Source organism: Doryrhamphus excisus, linkage group LG4 (genome assembly GCF_037039965.1).
Source record: "Doryrhamphus excisus strain RoL-2023G ecotype Guam linkage group LG4, RoL_Dexc_Guam_v1.1, whole genome shotgun sequence".
In the NCBI taxonomy this organism is placed as follows: domain Eukaryota; kingdom Metazoa; phylum Chordata; class Actinopteri; order Syngnathiformes; family Syngnathidae; genus Doryrhamphus; species Doryrhamphus excisus.
Window position 1 is genome coordinate 9,944,342 of NC_136360.1, and position 19,499 is coordinate 9,963,840.

The 19,499-nt window shown below is 41.0% G+C and overlaps 6 protein-coding genes across 6 annotated transcripts; 2 read left to right on the plus strand and 4 right to left on the minus strand.

Annotated features, from left to right (window-relative positions):
• Positions 1-852: 852 nt before the first annotated feature.
• Positions 853-2,860, plus strand: aqp12 (aquaporin 12). The gene is made up of 2 exons (XM_058074455.2): positions 853-1,931; positions 2,008-2,860. The coding sequence occupies exons 1-2, from the start codon at positions 1,148-1,150 to the stop codon at positions 2,130-2,132; spliced, it is 909 nt and encodes a 302-aa protein (XP_057930438.2). The 5' UTR covers positions 853-1,147; the 3' UTR covers positions 2,133-2,860.
• On the minus strand, positions 889-4,055 carry rpp21 (ribonuclease P subunit p21). Its single transcript, XM_058074462.2, has 5 exons — positions 3,883-4,055; positions 3,682-3,782; positions 2,784-2,866; positions 2,562-2,696; positions 889-2,488 (listed from the first exon to the last, which is right to left on the minus strand). Exons 1-5 carry the CDS (start codon positions 3,937-3,939, stop codon positions 2,400-2,402), a joined length of 465 nt encoding a protein of 154 aa, XP_057930445.2. The 5' UTR covers positions 3,940-4,055; the 3' UTR covers positions 889-2,399.
• A 134-nt stretch (positions 4,056-4,189) lies between these two features.
• pak2b (p21 protein (Cdc42/Rac)-activated kinase 2b) lies at positions 4,190-11,854 on the minus strand. The gene is made up of 15 exons (XM_058074453.2): positions 11,508-11,854; positions 10,407-10,751; positions 10,226-10,332; positions 9,397-9,547; positions 9,228-9,259; positions 8,870-8,983; positions 8,667-8,799; positions 8,509-8,572; positions 6,629-6,677; positions 6,419-6,531; positions 6,218-6,335; positions 6,042-6,141; positions 5,527-5,723; positions 5,112-5,249; positions 4,190-5,019 (listed from the first exon to the last, which is right to left on the minus strand). The coding sequence occupies exons 2-15, from the start codon at positions 10,594-10,596 to the stop codon at positions 4,933-4,935; spliced, it is 1,593 nt and encodes a 530-aa protein (XP_057930436.1). The 5' UTR covers positions 10,597-10,751; positions 11,508-11,854; the 3' UTR covers positions 4,190-4,932.
• Positions 11,855-12,589: 735 nt separating this feature from the next.
• Positions 12,590-14,050, minus strand: pigx (phosphatidylinositol glycan anchor biosynthesis, class X). The gene is made up of 6 exons (XM_058074457.2): positions 13,892-14,050; positions 13,613-13,694; positions 13,401-13,536; positions 13,066-13,267; positions 12,899-12,999; positions 12,590-12,812 (listed from the first exon to the last, which is right to left on the minus strand). Exons 1-6 carry the CDS (start codon positions 13,953-13,955, stop codon positions 12,675-12,677), a joined length of 723 nt encoding a protein of 240 aa, XP_057930440.2. The 5' UTR covers positions 13,956-14,050; the 3' UTR covers positions 12,590-12,674.
• Positions 14,051-14,255: 205 nt separating this feature from the next.
• On the plus strand, positions 14,256-15,611 carry cep19 (centrosomal protein 19). Its single transcript, XM_058074461.2, has 2 exons — positions 14,256-14,529; positions 14,607-15,611. Exons 1-2 carry the CDS (start codon positions 14,400-14,402, stop codon positions 14,951-14,953), a joined length of 477 nt encoding a protein of 158 aa, XP_057930444.1. The 5' UTR covers positions 14,256-14,399; the 3' UTR covers positions 14,954-15,611.
• ing5a (inhibitor of growth family, member 5a) lies at positions 15,314-19,452 on the minus strand. Its single transcript, XM_058074456.2, has 8 exons — positions 19,223-19,452; positions 18,349-18,420; positions 18,122-18,288; positions 16,965-17,076; positions 16,783-16,882; positions 16,203-16,338; positions 16,081-16,142; positions 15,314-15,994 (listed from the first exon to the last, which is right to left on the minus strand). Exons 1-8 carry the CDS (start codon positions 19,257-19,259, stop codon positions 15,955-15,957), a joined length of 726 nt encoding a protein of 241 aa, XP_057930439.2. The 5' UTR covers positions 19,260-19,452; the 3' UTR covers positions 15,314-15,954.
• Positions 19,453-19,499: the final 47 nt, after the last annotated feature.

Genomic DNA, 19,499 nt, shown 5'->3' on the forward strand with positions numbered 1-19,499 from the left:
TGCCGGGCACTTACCACCCCCAATAAATAAATAAAAATGCATTTAAAAACATACCATCCCCAATCTTCGCCAACTTGGCTACGTAGCGGAAAGAGAAAGGCTGACTTGGAACGACAGTCATCGATTTGGAAAAGATACACCGCAAATATTCGCGCTCACCTATTGAAGTGTACTGACGGAAGTATTGGATTTGAGACACACCCACATATTGCCTTAATGGGTGCCTGTTACACACTAGTTTTGAGCGTACATACAGCGTACATATGATCTCAGTAGCCAATCACAAACTAAGATTTTAGTCCTTTTAAAACATTGATCAACCTATTATGGCGGTAAATAACATTGAAATCTATGTTATAGCAATAACGGTTAGGGTTATTTCAGTCGTAAATAAAATATAATTAATACACAACTAAACTCTTTTGGTTTTGAATTTAAATATATGCAAATCTATTATTTATGTAACTACAATTATTTTGGTTGTAAAAATTAAACATTACATATCTTGGTTGGAAACAGAACACAATAAAAACGTAAATCCAGTAAACTTATTGTTACAGCTATTTTGTTTAATAAAGGCTATCTTGGTTGTCAATAAAATATCATGAAAACCTTTAAAAAATTATTTATATAACCATTACTGTAATAACCATTTTGGTTGTTAAAAAAACATGAAATCATTTTAGGTGGAAATTGAAAAAATGCAATTTCTGAATAATTATGTTGATTTTTTCTCTATTAATTCATTTCTCAGCTCACATTTTGTTGTATACAACATTTGTCATGCAAAATGTTTTTAAAAGCATCATACAGAGAATATCAGCAACAGTGTGCCAAGTTTTTAATGCCACCACTATAGCAAAAAATGTGGGCACCAAAACACCTGAGAACATACATACTTTATTGTATTTGCACACATTTCAAGCATTGTACTGTGTTTCCATGTCATGTGAAAGCAGAACATACATAAAAAAAGATTTAAATGAAATAACCTGATGTTATTATATGACCCGCTTCCTGACCTGACCTTGCAAAGGGCCCATGTGTATTTTGGCAGGTGTTAGCGGGACACAACCCTGACGTGTCTCTTGATAAGCAATGTGTCTTTGCATGAGCCACGTTGTCAGACAAGTTGTCATTCAGAGCCATGTCTGGACTCAACGCCTCTCTTGGCTACTTTCTGGCCTGCGTTGTGTTCGGGGCCTCGCTGCGGCCGCTGCTTAAAACATGGCCACGCTTGGCTTTCTTGTTGGAGTTTTCCTCCTCATTCATGTTGGTGGCATGCTGGCTCGAGGTGCAGACCATTGTGGAGGTAGGCGAGTGGGCCGGGGGATTGGGCCCTGACGTGACGGTGACTATACTGTTTGTGGTACTGCTCGCTCATGGGATCATTAGCGAGGGCGCTTCAGGGAATCCCATCCTGATTTTGATGAGGTTCCTGCAGCTAGAGGCCACAGCACTCACCACTGTTCTGACAGTAGTCTTCCAGTTCCTTGGGGCCCATCTCGCCCTGCATGTGGCTGGATACTACTGGAGCCTGGAGCTGACCGACATGCACATGATCAAAAACTTGATGTCCAGTGAGTGCAGCACGTCCCTGCTGGCCTCCTTGCTGCAGGGCTTTTTCACAGAGTGTATGTGTGCACTCGTTTTTAACCTCATCCACCTCTTCCTGAGACGGAAGTCTGCACTCATTCGTGTGCCCCTCATCGCCATCCTCCTCACCTTCCTGGCCCACACAGGTATGATGCACCCTGCTCTCATCTTAATTTATAATGAAATGACACTAATACACTTTGCCTGTCCTTTTGCAGCCAAAGGTTACACCTCAGCTTACATCAACCCTTCATTAGCCTACGGCCTCACCTTCTTTTGTCCTGGTTTCACCTTGGCGGAGTATGCCTTTGTCTATTGGCTGGCCCCTGTCACAGGTATATGTCACCTAAAGAAATTAAACACTATGCCACAATGAGATTGCATTGATTTAAAGCATTATCTATTTTCCAGGAATGACACTGGCTCTCCTCTTGTATATGGGCCACATTCCCAGGATATTTGCCAAGAACCTGCTGTCCTTTCAAAAGACACGTTTCAGAGTGCCCAAAAGTGGAGCAAAAGAGAAGAAAAAATGAGCGACATTTCCTTACTTTTCACTATTTTAACATGAGATGCTTGCATCTAATATTGCTTTTTTTGGTATAATGACCAAAAAAAAATTGTGAAAATCAAAAATGGTAATCAGCTGGATTTTTGCAAATTGCTTTCAATAAAATAATGTTTTTAAAATCGCACATTTAAGTAGGACCTCAACATTGCAAAGGACATGAAACTAGTTTGGAAAAAAAGTTTGTCAAAATGTAATAAAACACAAATGTGTAATGCTATTGAGGTACTGTATGTTATGTAGTGGAGGTACTTGTACTGGGTTTGGAGGATGCAGACTGATCATCTGACGCCTTTGTAAGGTTTTTAGTAGAGGCATCTTGAGCTATGAAAAACAGAAAAATATATTTATAGAACTATCCAAGTAAAATAAAAACAAACAAATGGTGCTTAACTACCTGGTTGTTTCTGATGCTCAAGCTGGGCTTCTGGATGGTCCACCCATAAGAAATGATCCGGGTTGTTCAGTAACGTCTTGCTTTGCTTACAACCGAGACACCGCAGCACAGTGGAACCAGTCTTGCCTTTTTTTCCTAGTGCGACACAGTTAAGAATCACAGGAAAGTAAATGATTCCAACGGAAATGACTATGGCTGACAGAATACACTATATTAACTTACTTCGTTGTCTGACTGTTGCTGTTACACCCGGGATGAGTAATGAGCAACACTTCTTGCATAATGTTCTTTTCACTGATGGGTCCCTGCAATAAAATTATTTTAGTGGAGTAATACGCGTACTACAATATGTGCATTTAATAAAATAATAAGGCTCAGCTGTGTAATGCTGCATATTTAAATTTCGTTATTCCATAAAAACTGAACACCGCTATATTTGTAATGGCACATTTTTTTCTTGTATTGGATTACATGAGATTGTGCAGGTGTTCCTGGCTGTGTCAGGATCGTAACAACGAAACTCATGGTCTAAGACAGGGGTCGGCAACCTTTACTATGAAAAGAGCCATTTTACCCAATGCCCACTGAAGAAAAATAGCCTGGAGCCGCAAAACATATAGTATGTTTAAAACAACATTGGAGGGAATTTGGGGGTATCAAAGTAGTTCAGATAAGAAAAGACGAGTTGGAGTACTCTTGCTAGTTTTGGAGATAAACTTACATAAATGTATGTGTAAACTACTGTAAACGTAAAAACAAGTTCCCATGCCGCTGTTTTTAAATTATCTCGAATTTATTTTTTAGATTTGTAGGTAAGTATTACTTGTTTTTCTTCATGTACTGAACTGGATAGCAGTCAGAACTCACTCAGGATGCATTCATGGTCTCAGACAAAGTTGGATTTTTTAAAACTCATTACAAAAGACGTGCATTTTCCCCACTCGGGTGTTAAAAATATTCAAGAATCGCAAAGGGAGCCACAATAAAGAGGCTGAAGAGCCACATGCGGCTCTGGAGCCGCAGGTTGCTGACCCCTGGTCTAAGAGGAAACGACGTCATTCGCAATTGCTCTTTCAAAATATAACTCGACATACACATCGTTACTTTTGTGCCAACTTACTGTCTTAGTACCAGACGTCTTGCGATGGTGCGCTGAGTAAAACTGTAGAAACGGGCCAGCTCCACGTTCTCCGGGTTTTGAGCGAGGACACAATGGGCAGCCTGGCAAGACACCCAGGACAATATGAATATCTAAACGAGTTAGCAAAGTCGCTACCAGCATGTCTCGCCAACGGATACTCTTACAATGTTTAAAGCTTACCTGGTAGAGGTAGTTAAGTCTTAGGTATGCTTCCTTGTCTTTTACGTGTTTTGCCATTATGAGTAAATATCCAGAAATCGATTTAAATCGGTGTTTAATCCTGGTATCGTCACGTTGTGCTACATTATCTTCCTATCCTCTGTTTAAACTTCCGGTCCAGTACTTCCGGGTAATGCTTTAAAATAAAATTAAAAAAATAAAAGCATCGACATTGCGGTCAGCCAATCAATGTTATATGCAAATAAGAGTTGCATTTATTTTGTGCAGCATTAAAGAAAAAACACACAATATACACACAAAGACTTCAGAATACAAATGTCACTTTTTAATATCAACAATATAAACCCTGTCAATCTAAATTTAAATTTGCCTGTAAGGTGCACCTCTGGTATAAAGGGACTAAATGCGGCACAGTAGGTCGATCAAGTGTGGAAATCAATAGAAAGTCATTGACACAATCTTGATTGTGAATCCACTGAAATGTTTCCTATAAAAGCAGTCCGATGAAATGTCCATGAAAAAGTGATGGGGAACACATGTATGAAATTCAAGTATCAAAATAGCTAAGACACTGACAAAGCAGAGAAGGTAAAATTACAAAAAGAAAAGATAGTAAAAATCAAGGGTTGACAAATCAACAATACATTAGGCGACATTTTTTTGCATTTGTTTAAGGCAGTCGATTAAAAAATAAACAACACTAGAAACTAGAACTAGGTGTCTTCTTCATTAAAAGTTAAATACAAGCCTGGTCCTAGCGTGACATCAGGAGATGTTGTACAAATGCCTGCCTGAGAGGAAGTACTCTCGTTGGTGACGTAGGAACGAGGCCAGAGTTTGTGTGGATCAGCGGTGGTGCATGTATGTGGTTGGGGGTGGGAAAGTCGTGCTATTTTTGGTCTTCTTCACAGTGAGGTTTTGTCAGGGCTTTTTTAAATTATTTTTTAGGCTACTTAGCCTATTGTCTGGCACTAATTCTAAATGGTTGGCATGGTGTGTGTGTTTGTTTGAGGCCAGCATGGCTAGGCGGGAGTCACGAGGGTCCTCTTCTTAACGATTGCCTTTCATTGCCTCCTTGGCGGCCAAGATGAGCGGCGTGAGACTCGACAGGGGTTTGGCCAGCTTCAAGAAGGGATGCTGCATAGGAGTGGTCAAAAATGAATACACTGACATGCACTTTTTCTAGCTTGACGATTAGCTGAGCAAATGGACAAGGAGGCATGACAAACCTGCAAAAGCTCTTTGCCTCCGCCTCTCTTCTCCACATCCATCTCCAGGCAGCGGTTGAGGAAATCTCTGAAGACCGGCGACAGCTTCTCTGGGTTCTGGAGCTCAGGGGTTCCGTTGGTAGCGATCAGATACAGGGCCTGCACAACACCAAAAAGCATGTAAACTGACTTCAGGATATGTCTCACTTGAATGAAATTGATTGTAAGCTTTTGCTGCTACTTTTTAGGACAAGTTGTAACATGTATTTTCAAAATAAACTATAAATTACATAGTATCAAGTGAGTACCTTATGACTAACTTGAAAAAGTTGGTTCACATATATTACATCACCAATTTTCAGTTAAAACCTCTTACATTTTGGTGCAGATCTGGATAAGGAATAGTCAATTCCAAGAAAAGGTACTTGGCACTCACTCGTAGTGGGTTCTCGTTCAGATAGGGCGGCTCTCCTTCGACCATCTCTATTGCCATGATGCCCAGTGACCAAATGTCCACTTTAGGCCCATAAGCCTTTCGGGTCACTACCTCGGGGGCCATCCAGTAGGGTGTGCCCACCATGGTGCTGCGCTTGCTCTGCTCTGGAGTGATCTGTGCGCAGAAGCCGAAGTCGGCTGCAGAGGAATAAACAGACAACATTTGCACGTCATTAGTCACCACGACCATGCTTCTCTTCTTTGTTAATGCACTGGGATCCCTTGAATTTCCTCAAATTCTTGGTTCAAAGCTGATTGATAACAAAAAAACGGTGAATAAAATTTGTAACTGTCATGTGTTAGAGCAGTTTTTGGGAGTAGACTTTTTTTTGCCCTGTAGACACCCAAATGGGTGGCAAATTTGGCCTGGGTTACTAGTTGATCTAGGAACAAAACAAGCAAAAATGTACCTGCAAAAGTCCTTAGGGACCACAGAGGGTTAAATGCACCACTTACTGAGCTTGACGGAGCCGTCCATGCCGAGCAGCACGTTGTCACTTTTAATGTCTCTGTGGATGACCTGATTTGCGTGCAGGAAGTCCAACGCTTGTAAACACTACGGAGAGGAGATAAGAGATAATCTAGTTGTGTTGTTATTTACTACAGGACCCCGCCAGTGACTGAGAGTGCACCTCTCTGCAGACAGCGGCTATCTGGGCTTCATCCATGCATGTCTCCGTGACGACATCTGTGAGCGAGCCGCCTGCCAGGTACTCCATCACCACAAACAGTTCCTCTCCCATCAAGAAACTGATGCACACACACACATTCACAAAGTGTTCCAAACATTGAAAAAAATATGTTTTTATTTTTTATCAAGCGTTGGCCCTCACCTGTCGAGGAAGTTGACGATGTTGGGGTTCTTCAGCTCCTTCATGACTAGAATCTCATTGATGATCAACTCCTTCTTGGGCTGCTTCTGGAGGTTGATCTGTTTGATGGCCACCTATAGGAACAGAAGATGTCATCAGTTGAGTATATTCAGCTATAAGCAAATAAGCCTATACTGAAGTAATTAAGAGTCAATTCTTCACTTGAATTACCTCCTGTCCTGTGGCAACATCAATGGCAGTGAAGACTGTTCCAGAGGCCCTGAGAAAGGAAGCCAACACATAATGCGTTTAAGTACCGGAAATGCTCCAATTAACAACAGCACTCTGCTCCAACAGTTGATGCGAGAGTGGTCTACAAAAGCAAATAAGCGGCAGGTCTCACTTCAAAACACAGGAATTAACCACCATAGCTGTAAGCAACATCCTGATCCAGCTATGATCTCAGATGTGAAAGTCTTGTGTTACTGTTGTTTCGCATGAACTCTGAGGTATTAATGCTGACAAAGAATTTTGCGCCTTCCCACTAATTTCCCGCTAAAACATTTGTTGTGCAATATAATTGTTAATGTATATAAGTTAAAGATAACACACAATAACCAGCACAGAAAACCTCCCAGAATCTGAACGTATTCCAGCTGTTTCCTTGGATTTGTGCTTCTCGCCAAAACAATGTTTTAATTTATTCCACCCACAGCCCACCTCGGGCACGCCACTCTGTTGTGATTGGTCACACTCCCAAGCGCTCCAAAGTAATTCCAGACAACTGTGAAGCCCACTTTCAAATTTTGTGGGTATCGGAGTTGATAATAAATAAATAAAGCCTTTGCAGAGCTAACTGAAATGTGTTTATGATCTACTGGCTGGAGACCTCTGACTTATGGTGTATTAACTCAGAGAGTGGTAACGCAGGCACCGCTGGTGCGGTGGAGCTCAGGAGAAGTCAGATGTGTTGGCGCTGCCTCTAACCTCGCCTGCCCCAAGAGGAGCACTCATTGTCGAAGGCACCGCTGGTGCCGTGGAGCTCAGAAGCCGGATGTGAGGGCGCCGCGTTTACTAACTGCAGACAATCCTGGCACAACACCGTAATTGAATTGAAATGTGGTCATTACATGTTTTTTTTGCGAGACTACCCCTCTTCCAGACATCAGTGAGCACTGTGGTTCTCTCCACCTCTGTGGACGCACAGCGTGTCTGACATTAATGCACCTTTCCCAGCAATAGCACGCTGCTTCTGGCTTCAGCGTTCATGTTCACACAAAATCCTGTGTGAAATGCCATTGACAGATGAGAAAATGTTTTTCTCTTGCTGGGAATCACCAAATCCATTAACATCTGCCTGAGCTCGCCTCATAAACAGACAAGCAAAGCTTGGGGAAGGTCGGGGGATGCAGAACTTGGGGGAGGGCAAAGAGTATCTCGTCTACAGACACACCCATATTAGGAAGCCCGCCCATCTGTGACATCACAGACCTCCACAACGCCCTCTGTAACTGAGCCATTTGAGTCATCCAAAACGCCTTTCAGGGCTCACTTCCAAATGCGCACACCTCATTATATGAAACTTTGGCATTGTTTAACACGAGAAGTAACTACATTTTTGGTCAGAAAAGTGGGAAAAGAATAATAGGTCCCCTTTAATCAACGATCAGGTGAACAAAGAAAGCTATGTTTTCCTGCAAATCATTACCGAAGTATCAATCTTTTCCATTTAAATAAATCAACAGCGACAATAATTGCAGTGTTTACAGTAATGATCCTGTCTAAACATTGATTCCCATTCATTTGTGGCGGCTCACAAATAATAAATTTGGACCGCCACAGATAGATTGAGTGGTAATTGTTCAGAATCCTACATGTCTCCTTTATTTTACGGAACATTTTCCATATATTCAAATGCAAATGTTGACAGTATGCCCACAGCATCAAATAAATATATATGCACAAGCGCCATGGCGAACAATGCAAATTTTACGATGATGACATCCAACACCCCTCCCCGCACACACACACCACCACAAACTGATTGCATTCCTGTGGGAAATTGCTATACCATGGGAGGAATATACATAAATACTCAAATTTACACTCACCCCTGTCCAATCTTTTCATATCTGGTGTATTTCTTCTTGGGGTCGCCAATGCTGACTATAGTTCCTGTGAGGCAGAAAGAGATGAATCATTTGAGTGAGGGTAGAATTTTTCAATACGTGTTGCTATGAAATGTGGTGTTATATGAATGACAGTTTACTCAGTTTGTCCATGATCTCCTCGTCTGACATCTTGCCCTTCTTCTTCTGTCGGTCCGCAGCTTTAGACGCCGCATCACCATCTGTGCTCAGGCTGGGAGCGGGGATGGGATCGATGACGGACCGAGTGTACACCTGTGCAAAATGCCAAGTGGTAAATCTTAAAATGAAAAAGTATTATTCATCCATTGTCTCTGTAGCTTACACTCTTTGTGTGTTCTGGTCTGGGAGCCACAGCAGGAGGCGGGGCTTCATCGTCGTCATCATCGTCAATGTCTTTGATAGTCGGTGATGTGGGCTCAGTGCCTTTTTTGACAGGCTGGTTTAGAATCAATCAAAAAAGATCGGTCATTTCATATGAAGAAACACACATGTTGCAAGTGCATGTGAATGTGAATATGACGCTGAGATGCCACCAAGCAGAAAAGCTTCATATACAAAAATATTCTCCTCAGTCAATCAAGGAAATGTTTCCAAATTCTCTATATTCTAATCTCTAGTCAATACATCAAAACAAATTATAGCAATCCCGGACAAAATGTAAATTTGCTTAAGATACTCACACTCTGTGGCCCTGGAGTGAAAGCTTCTTTTTCTGTGAATGAAAAAATATATAAGTTTCACACCTACTTATCATGTCAAATGAAGTATTTCTTCTTCGTGGACATAAGACAGGCATTGCGTCTTCCACAAAGGACTTTAGGATCAAAGGTTGAACAGTGAGAAATGTACCGGAAGACGAGAAGCTGAGGTACTTCTGTCGGCCGTTGCCCGTGGAGTCGTAGAACTTGAGGACATCAAGCACGGCCTGCGGGTTCTTCTTCTGCTCCGACTTGGTGATGTTTGAGGTCTGCAGTAGTCGAGCCCACTGCTCCGGCATGCCCTGATAACACAGTGTGGCCGCTTTAAAATTACACACCATTACTTTTTTGTCGTTATGGTGAAGGGTACCAGTGATGGCATAGAGAAACAATGTGATGACAACATCAAAAAAATGGAACCTTACTGTAGGAAGAGCTTCATTCTGGCTGCTCAGTACAATATGGCTACAGTGACAATAATAATAATAATAACAGGGACAGTCAAGACGTGACATGCTTGTCTTTCTGGGAGGCAAGTCACCTCCCAGGCGCACACAGCCATCCTCCCTCTGCATGTTCATTGATAATAGTCAAAGTTAAGGTCCAGTATGTGCAATGTATTGTTTCTGCTTCTTAGTATTACCAGTGATTAACTTCTTTTACACTTTTATGTATAATTAAGTGACAATTAAAACAGTGGGAGCACCTCTTCTCTTACCAGTGACGCAAACAAGTGTAGGAGATGATACTTTTCTCACATTTGGTGCTCATAAAAAGGCTCTAGTGACATGTATTACTGTTTTACCATCATTTTATCGTTACTTATGCATAATGCGGACAGTTCATAAAGGCGGTAATTTAAAACTAAAACAAATTAATTCTCCTTCCATTGTTTCCTATGGAAACTGTTTACAATTCGGATTGTTTGGTGTGGAAAGAAAGTCTTGTATAGAGACAATGCTACAATTACAATTACTCACAGTGAATTCCCCTGTGACAGCATCAAAACCAACATGTATAGTGTGCTCAAAGTCAGATGGCGAAGAGATCTCCGGTCGCTCTTTGTCTCGATCTTTCTTTCTTCCGCCTAAATGAAAGTTGCATACATTACAATGAACCATATAGTCATTATCCCTTTCACTCCTGACTGTTTCCTCTCACCTTTCTCTGCGCCAGAAAAAATGGAGATGATCTTGCTGCGAGGTTTCCTCTCCTCAGGCACAGACGGCAGTGGCTTGGAGCTGTGGTTGGCCGACAGAGAGTCTTTGCCCAAGCTGGTGCTGAAAATAGTGCTGCTCATTCGGACCGGAGGGGCAGGCGGTTTGTCTTCTGGGTCGCCGTTGTCACACATAGCTCCGGGAGGCGGGGCGTTCGGCGAAATTGACAACGGGCAGATGACACGGTGCAGGGGTGGCGGAGAAGGCGAGGAGGATACACAGTGATGCACAAGAACAGAGAGGATCACATCAGCATGAAAAAGATGTCAATGCAGGTGATTGAGGAAGCCTGTGGAAAAAAAACCAATACAATGTTAATTCATGCAACTAAATGTGGGCTACTGTAGCATAAAAACTTGCAATAACACATTTTACCATTATAAGAGACAAGAAAGAAAGACAGGACGTACAACTGCACCATTATGTGGATGAACAGACTCAAAACACAAAACTGTTAAGACACCACCTGCAATAATATACTGAACAGGAATGACAACAGGTGTTTTTTCTTGTCATTTTGACCTTGTGCGATTTTTAACCCTATTATCTTCACAATATAACACTTCAAAACAGATAGTGTGTCCTTCGTGTTTTCCACCATGGGCGGCTAGCCAGTAACGAGAGCATCCACCACTTAGCCAACAAGTGTGGTAACTCGGAAGCTAACTTCAGCAGAAACTTTTATTGTCGTTTTGTTTTGTCTTTTGGAGCACAAAGGTGTGCTAGCTACAAAGTAAACATTGACTGTTCGACCAACGACTGTTCTATGCAGAAACTAACGTTTAGCGTGCTAAACCACTTAGCTTGAAGCTAACGTTAGCATTGCAACTCCTTTTGGCAAGCAAGTGTGTTAGCATTAGCATGACAACCTGTCGTTAGCATTTGACTAACGGCAACTCGTTTGTCACATTAATGACATTATCGCTCAGATACATAAATTATTTTTACATGCAGTTTCAGGTGTGGGTGTATGATATGGTTATGAAGAAGCACCCAAACACAAATCCGCTTTATTGTGAGCTAACGAGTGTTGTGTGACTCTCACCGGAGCTTCCACGGCAGTTTAAGCACAACACAACTCCCGGTCGATCCTCGATGTTTGTTTACAAAAAAAAACAAAATACTTTTTGAAAATCCAAGGAAAGTACGTCATCTGAAACGGCGAGGATTCGGTGGTTTAAATAAGTTAAAGTAAAATGACAACAATTTACAGTGCAACTTTTTTCTTCTATCTTTCTTTTTGGGGGCCCTTCGATGATTCCGCTACGGCGAAACAGGAAGCGGAAGTAGCGACCCAACCCTGCCTGTTCAATACAATAATACGGGTTTTAAAATGAATGGACGATCATGTTTCTGAAGACCAAAGAGTCATAGAAAACATACAGTGTTGATAAAACTCTATAAAGGTAATTGTTGAGGCACTGAAGCGTCAAAAATGGACTATTAACCCAACGGCATTCTGGGTACAGTAGTCCAACAACGTATCTGTACAATACAACATACGTAAATATTATCTATTATACATAGATAACTCCGGCATTTAAAGTAGAATATTACTTTACTTTTTATACATTTTAACACACACTGTTTAACACACACTATATGCTTCATTTTTATTTTCTTCCATTTATTGTATTTCAATAATATAATTCTCAGTTTCTAATTTTATTGGCTTAGCTGAACAAACCAGTATAAAATGGATACATGGATTTCTTTATATTAGACAGTATCAACAATGATGATTTATTGTTATTAGATATATACTGTTACTATTTCCAAGGACTGTCATATAATGGCTTCATGCTTATAAAATTTTGACTCCCCCATACTATTACAACTTCACTTTTGCAACATGTTACATTTCTTTTTGTTTTATGTATTTACACACAGAAAAGGTTGAATGTATTCCCCATCATAATATTCTGACTTAATCTTTTAAAATGGTTACCTTTTCTGACTTTATTTTATTTATGTTTTTTTCCCATGGAGTACTGTGCAGTAATTTTCCCAACATTACCTAATTTCCATAAAATTAAGACTTTATTTTCCATTTTGGTAATCTTTTTACTTGACCTCAGTTTGAAAATTCAAAGTACTACATTTTAAACAAATTATTTGGAGTTGAGAAACTGGACTGAACATTTATTTAAAAATAATTTTGTACAGTGCAAAAAAAGCAAACTGATTCTTTAAAGTAATCAGAGAAAACATTTTAAACAATACGATACTTCCACATGTATTTGGAAAGTGCCAAGCAGCACATAATGGTGACCAGCAGCGTTACAGTGCATACTGGTCTCACCAAGGAACCATCACCTATTGGTAACTGCAAGGTGTCATGGCTGTGCTTCTGCAGGGAGAGAAAAGAGTTTTATAATAAGAGTTCCAGAAGGACATGAAAGAGTCATGATGATGCAAAGTGTTTTTAAGAAGCACCTGTTGATGGTTCACATTAACCCACAGACATATACTGGTATTGTAAGCATTGCAGGGAGCTTCCATCACCGTGTGAAGGTCAAAGTTGTTCCACTCTGAACCTTGAAGGGAAAGACGTATTAATGCTGGTCTAAGTATTAGTAAATAAAAGAAGAAGAGGCAGTTACATTCTTCTGTCCGCAAAAGCAGCTCTGGAGGGTCTATGGTGACAAATTCATATGTTCCTCCAGCAAAGGAAGGCTGGTGGTAGCGGCTGTGTATTGGAATGGTGACTTTCAGCGGCTCAGTGAAGGCGGTGTAAACATATGTTACAAATCCCAAAGACTGGTGTGCAGGAACCTCCAGATCAATGGTCGAGTCCATCAATATCTTATCAAGAAAAACAATGCAGAAGCATTCCTTCAGTTCAAAATACAATAATTAAGACAAGTTTTGTGGCACATGGACAATTGTTTTGTAACATTGAAACACATACGACAGACTTCTTCTTAGTGGGCCTTACTTGCCAGTCAACTTTATCAGTCAGGAATGAGAGCTGGTAGGGGTCCACATAGACACCCCTGGGCCATCTATGAAGCAGCAAAACGCTGACTTTCTTCAGCGCATCAGGGTGAAGCTCAACTGTGGTCTCTACCTCCCTAAAATTGATTACAAATAACAATTTTAACAATCATAGGAGCACACTATTCAATTTAAAAGGATAGCCACTAATACCTATGGAACCCCTTGTTCTTGATCTCCACTGAAACAGCAGCTGACTGGAGCCACTGCTTTAGAGAACCACAACTGTTGTCGCCTACAGAACGTGAATCAAACGTTAAGGCAGTTTTGACAGATGAAGGCTTTGGAGTTATGCAAATACTTCATATACTAAAACTAACTTGCAAAATACATATTCATATTTAGCATATCCGTGTTTGCAGATATTGACATTTTGAAGTGTTATCAGGGTGTATGATGAGTGTATGATCTTCGTCGAAGATAGCATCTTACCCTTTACAGTCGAAAAACGACATGCTAATAAGAACGTCACGATTGAGAAAAAGGTATAATGCATGAAGTTATTCAGCTTTTAATTCTATTTGTCAAGCAACAAATCCCAACACAAACTCAATAAGAATCGCTCTTTACTGTTTGCGGAAGTAACCTCTAAAGGACCTTTCTGATAAGGGGCACTATAATAGTGCCTGAGTACAAATACGTACATTGTCGAAGACTTTGCAGCCAGAATCGTGTTTGTTAAACAAACATTTAACATTTAACTTCATAATAATTGCATGTGAATAGTACATATTTATGTTTTATTTGTATTTTTGCATTGAAGTCAGGCAGGATTCGGTTAAGACTCACGAGGGAAGGGTCCTAAATCTGACGGTTGTCAGGCTACTAGCCTAAGCTAGCCTCTTTCAACGCATCGAATTTCTACTTGTATATTTTATGATTTGATTTTGTCGCTTTATCAAATCCAAGTCTGGTTCTGTTTTGTTCCAAGTAACCGAACATGCGTTTCGTAGTAAAACGTTGTGGAGTGTGCTTTAGCCCACCGTCTATAGTGCTGATTTATGAAAACAAGGAAAACAACAAAGTGCGAAAACGAGTCATACCGGTGCGATACTTCTATCGATATTCTAGTAAGTTACATATGTTTATTTGGTCATGCTACACCTTTGTGAATATATCACAACGTATTTGATGGGTTGCTTTCCAGACTGCAGCCTGGCTGCTGAAAGCCTGAAGAACCACCCCCGGCACAAAGACTACCTGGAAGGTGTGTCCCAAATGCAGCTGGAGAGGCTTTACGTCATCTTGCGGGATCACCTGCAGGGCTTCACGCTAGAGCATAGCCTGGCCTCGCTTCAAGTGGACCCCGACGAAGACCTTAACAAACTGGGCGACGAGGAGCTTGCTCGCAAGAAAAGCCAAATGGATGAAGTTTTTGAAAGGAACCGGACTCACAGAGATGACCCGGACTTTGTTTATGACCTGGAGGTGGACTTCAGCAAGACAACGAAGGAGAAGTGCAGCTGGGATGAAGAATCTGATGATGGGTTTTGATGTTTTCCATCCCATTTTCTTTACCACTTGTCCTCATTAGGATCACGGCTGATTTGAAGCCTATGCCGGCTGACTTTGGCAAAAGGCGTGGTACACCCTTGACTGGGCATCTGTCAATCAACTGACACAGAGGAGCAACCATTCACGCTCACATTCAGGCCTACGGTCAATTTAGAGTCTCCAATCAACACCAGCCTCACATGTATGTTTTTGGAATTTAGGAGGAAGCCGGAATACCCGGAGACAACCCACGCACCAAAAGGGAGAACATGCAAACTTCACAGAGGTGTTCCAACCATGGTTTAAATGTGTCCCCGACCTGAGCTTTATTTTACACTACAAAGAAAGAAAGCAGCCGAATGAATAATAGATTATATTTATTTGATATCAAATATTGAATATACAAAATACTTTAACTTTGGCTCTTTGTCTGTGGCTTACATGACTTACGTTCACAGTCGATTATGGGAGAAGCCAATTACATAAATGTTCATGTGTGAGAAGTCCATACAAAATATGGCATAGTTTGATATTAATATGGAAACCAACTTTGCAGTGTCAAACTTTGAATAAAAGGTAAAATTCATTATTAAAAAGTGCTTTTAGTTGACCACAAGTACCACAATACATTCAAAAAGGTCAGGGTTTTTTTTTTTTTGGTTAAAAAGACAAAAATATTTGTTTGGTTTATCCAATTTTGTTTACATTAGTGCTGGAGGTAGGTAACATAAAAATCTCTTTTTTTTTACGGACGTCTAAAATGCTTCATTTCTCAGCAGGCTTTTACAGCTTTAAAAAAACAGCAACTTATAAAGTCTTATGAAATCGACACTTTCAAGTATCCTAAAGCCGCAATGCAGGATTATGAGTTGTACACGAGTGAATTTGTAAGCTGTACAATTAAGCGTGTTGGTGCTCAACAATCCACATGGGGCCTTTTTAAACAAGCTTAATGAGTCACCACTTCTATGGTGTGCAGCTATGTATACAGAATTAGTTGCTTATTTTTTCTTCTTGTCTTGAGTGCATCGTGGACAAAACCTGAGATGTGAGATCAATGGGGGAAGAAAAACAAATTTCAATGTCGATAAAATAATGAGGTAAAGATGATGTCAGCACTTTCTCACCATTTTCCTTTGGGCTTTGTGGCGAGGTCGACGCAGGCAAAGTGAAACCACTCGATGGGACACTGAAAACACACAACAGTTTGATATGTGCTTAGGGGAAGCAGAAAAACTGAGGTACTTACGTCGGGGTTATCGCAGCCGATCATCTCGCCGTAGGACACCTGATGACACAGGCAGTATGTGGGCTCATTGGGATCCACTGGCATGTCCAACACGTCTGACGGCTGCATGGGCAAGATGGTTTCACTCAAGTCTGGGCTGAAAGTCAGACAATGTATTGTGTCAGTAACAAAATGCCTAATGTTGCTGTCTGATAACATGACCCCTAGGAAATCTTTCTATGAGGCAAGATCAGGCAGAAGTGTTTGGAGTTGGTGATTCCCAGCAAGAGAAAAATATTTTCATCTGTCAACGGCATTTCACAAGGGACTGTTTTTGTGAACATGAATGTGAAATATCCACCAAACTGTTACTGCGAAAGGTGCATTAATGTCCGACACAATTTGCCACCATATGTTCACGGACGTGGGGAAAACCACAGTTCAGTGTACAGTTGGAGGACTATGTTTTCAATGGGTCTATCAGAGTAACTTTAAACATGGGTGGTACTTTTCTTCTCATATTGTCCATTGAGATGATATAATAAAGATTGCCACAGTCACTTTTGTCAAATACCGTCTAATGAAAAGGCCGGCAACCAACCTGTTTTTCATCTTTTTCTTTTTTGGAGAGTCTTCATCTGAGCCTTTCCTTCCTCTTCCCCTGGAACTGCGCTTCTCTCGAGGGCCGCGGGACTCTGTCTCTGTAGGCAAAACATTCATGTTCAGCACACACCTGCACACTTGATGCCATGTCTGTGATGTTTTCATGAAGTCTTGCCATACTTTTGAGTGCTATTCCTTCGGGGCTAGCATAGCCGCTCACTTCCAGTTTCTCCTTCAGCTCGTTCTCAAAGCGCGCCAGGTCTGCATCCAGTCTGCGGATGTGTTTGTCCACCTTTATTGACAAAATGAGCTTGATTACATTTGAAAGGTGATTTATTAAACAAATGATAAGGAATCAACAGCACCTCTGCTGGTTACAGCCCCTCACTTTATTGCTGATGATTCATGAAAAAATAATCTCACACAATTGGTCCTAAATCTTTAAGCCCACAACAGGGTTTCAACTACATGTAATTAATGGTGGCGCAGCTCCATGACAAAATAAAAGCCACTACACCTTAAAAGTTTGATTTTTGTTTTGTTTTTTTAACTTGAATATATTTTAGGAATGGAAATGTGTGCTATGCTGCATGGATACAGATATAAATTATCGTTTACGCACATATTGACCACAAAAATGTTTTACCACGCTTTATTTTGATAAACATGCACCAGAGTCTGCCTTGTTGGCACCAGATAGAAGTATGCGACCCATCTTGTGTTGACAAATAGTTCGTAAAACCTGTAATTAATTGCTGACAGCCTGTCGCAAGCTAAGCCTATCTATGCCAGAGTGTGTGATTGCTCATGTTTCAATCTCATTCCACTTTCTGGCATCTTTGTTTACATACTTCACTCCGCTCTCACTGGCTTTCGGGCAAGAGGTAGCTAGCTGGTTGGCTATCACGTTCATGGGGTCAATGCCAACTTATTTTTTTTCCAAATGTGTTATCATTATTATTATTTGGGAATAAAATATACTGTATTGATGATTAATTAATTTCCTTGTATTTGCACTACTATAAAACAGGCATCAAATTAAATTTAGGGTTGTCTCAAATGTACTAAATTTTGTACTACTCACATTTGACTATTATTTGAATAAATACTAGATCAGGTAACAAAAGGACGCTAGACATTTTATACTCAGTGCTGCTCTCGGGAACTTTGCCATGAAATTAACAGTTCTTGTTTCATGTTCTGCCGGTTGTTGAAAAGAGATCAATAAGTTCAATAAAATTTACGTACAGCAGTAGCAGTCAGCCCTCCCATGCAGCCCACCACCACAGCTTCTGCAAATCTCAGGGAAAACCCTGGAGTAAGAATATGAGGCTAACCATCTCGTAGGTCTGCATGGCAAGCTGCACTTTGTCATCACTGAACTCTTTGCACTTGCTGTATGCACTCTGGATCTTCTGTAGGTGTTCCACTCGCTGCTCTGACGCCAGGTTCTTCACGTTGGTAATGTACGCCTCGGCCAGCTTATCAATCTCTACCTTCTTTTCTGTAAGGGCCAATGTTGAACATTATGTCATGTAAACTACAGCAGAATGTTGATGTTCACCTTCCGTCCTGTTGTCCAGGTCGCGCATCAAGGTGAAGTTTCTCTGAAGTTCACATGGAAGATTCTCAATACCTAAAAGCACATGTTTTTATTATTGTACATATACTGATTTACAGTAGCTACAGAGCTGCTTATATTCTGGTTGCCCTATTCAAGTGCTCCGACTCACCCCCCAAGGGACATTTTTTCCAGATTTGAAATACTAGAGAAACTGATAATATTTACTCATTTATCAGTACTGTAACGCTGTAACCCTCCCTAACCTGAAACCAGGAAAATGCCACAAAATGGAGAGCGTTATTCAAGAGTCAAATTGCATGTTGAGTACTATAAATTTGAATATGTTGGTAGGTCTGCATTGAAATGAAAGCTTTCTCCCGCTCCCCCAAGGGCCCCGCCCCACTATTTGAGAAGAACTGCCCAATTCAGATATATTATGGCATTGCATTTTGCAGGAGCAAGCAGCATAAATATATCTGCACGACACACGATAGATATTTACATAATAAATGAGCGGTGTGCTCCCTGGCGCGTAAATGGTTACTGAAAAAAGGCGGCTACAGTCAACAGGTTGCAAGTGCATGGTGACCGCTATACTTCAACAAACACACCGTACAAAAACTGAACAAGCAGTTAAACGCGTCAAGTCCACAATCTATACTATAACGCTAGTGTTCATAGGTACCTATATTGACATACTGTTAAACTCTATAGACAACTTGTGAAGCTACAGGAAGCTGATGCTAAATGCTAGCGTCCTGACGTCTTCCAGTAAACTTGCTAACGCCCACCACTGCTGTCAGTCACAACAGAGGGGAAAAAAGTCCACAGCGAAGTCAAATTAAAAAGTAAATACGGGGTTATGGATACTCACTGTCTAGATAATGTTCCAAATATATTGCCGTCGCCATTTCAGATTACTTACGAAGCTCCCACCTAACCAAACGTAACGTCGTTTGGCCTCAACTGTTGAGCGGAGAGTTATACTAACGGGGTTGTTTTGCAACACAGGCTGTCCCGCCGGCGGGTAGATAGTGGAAACACATGCGCAGTTAACGCGTGTGACAGGCTTCCCACGTGACTGCTCAGGGACCAACTTCCCCAAAACGCGCACGTCCTCTTTTTTTGCTAGTACGTTCCAAAGATGTCAG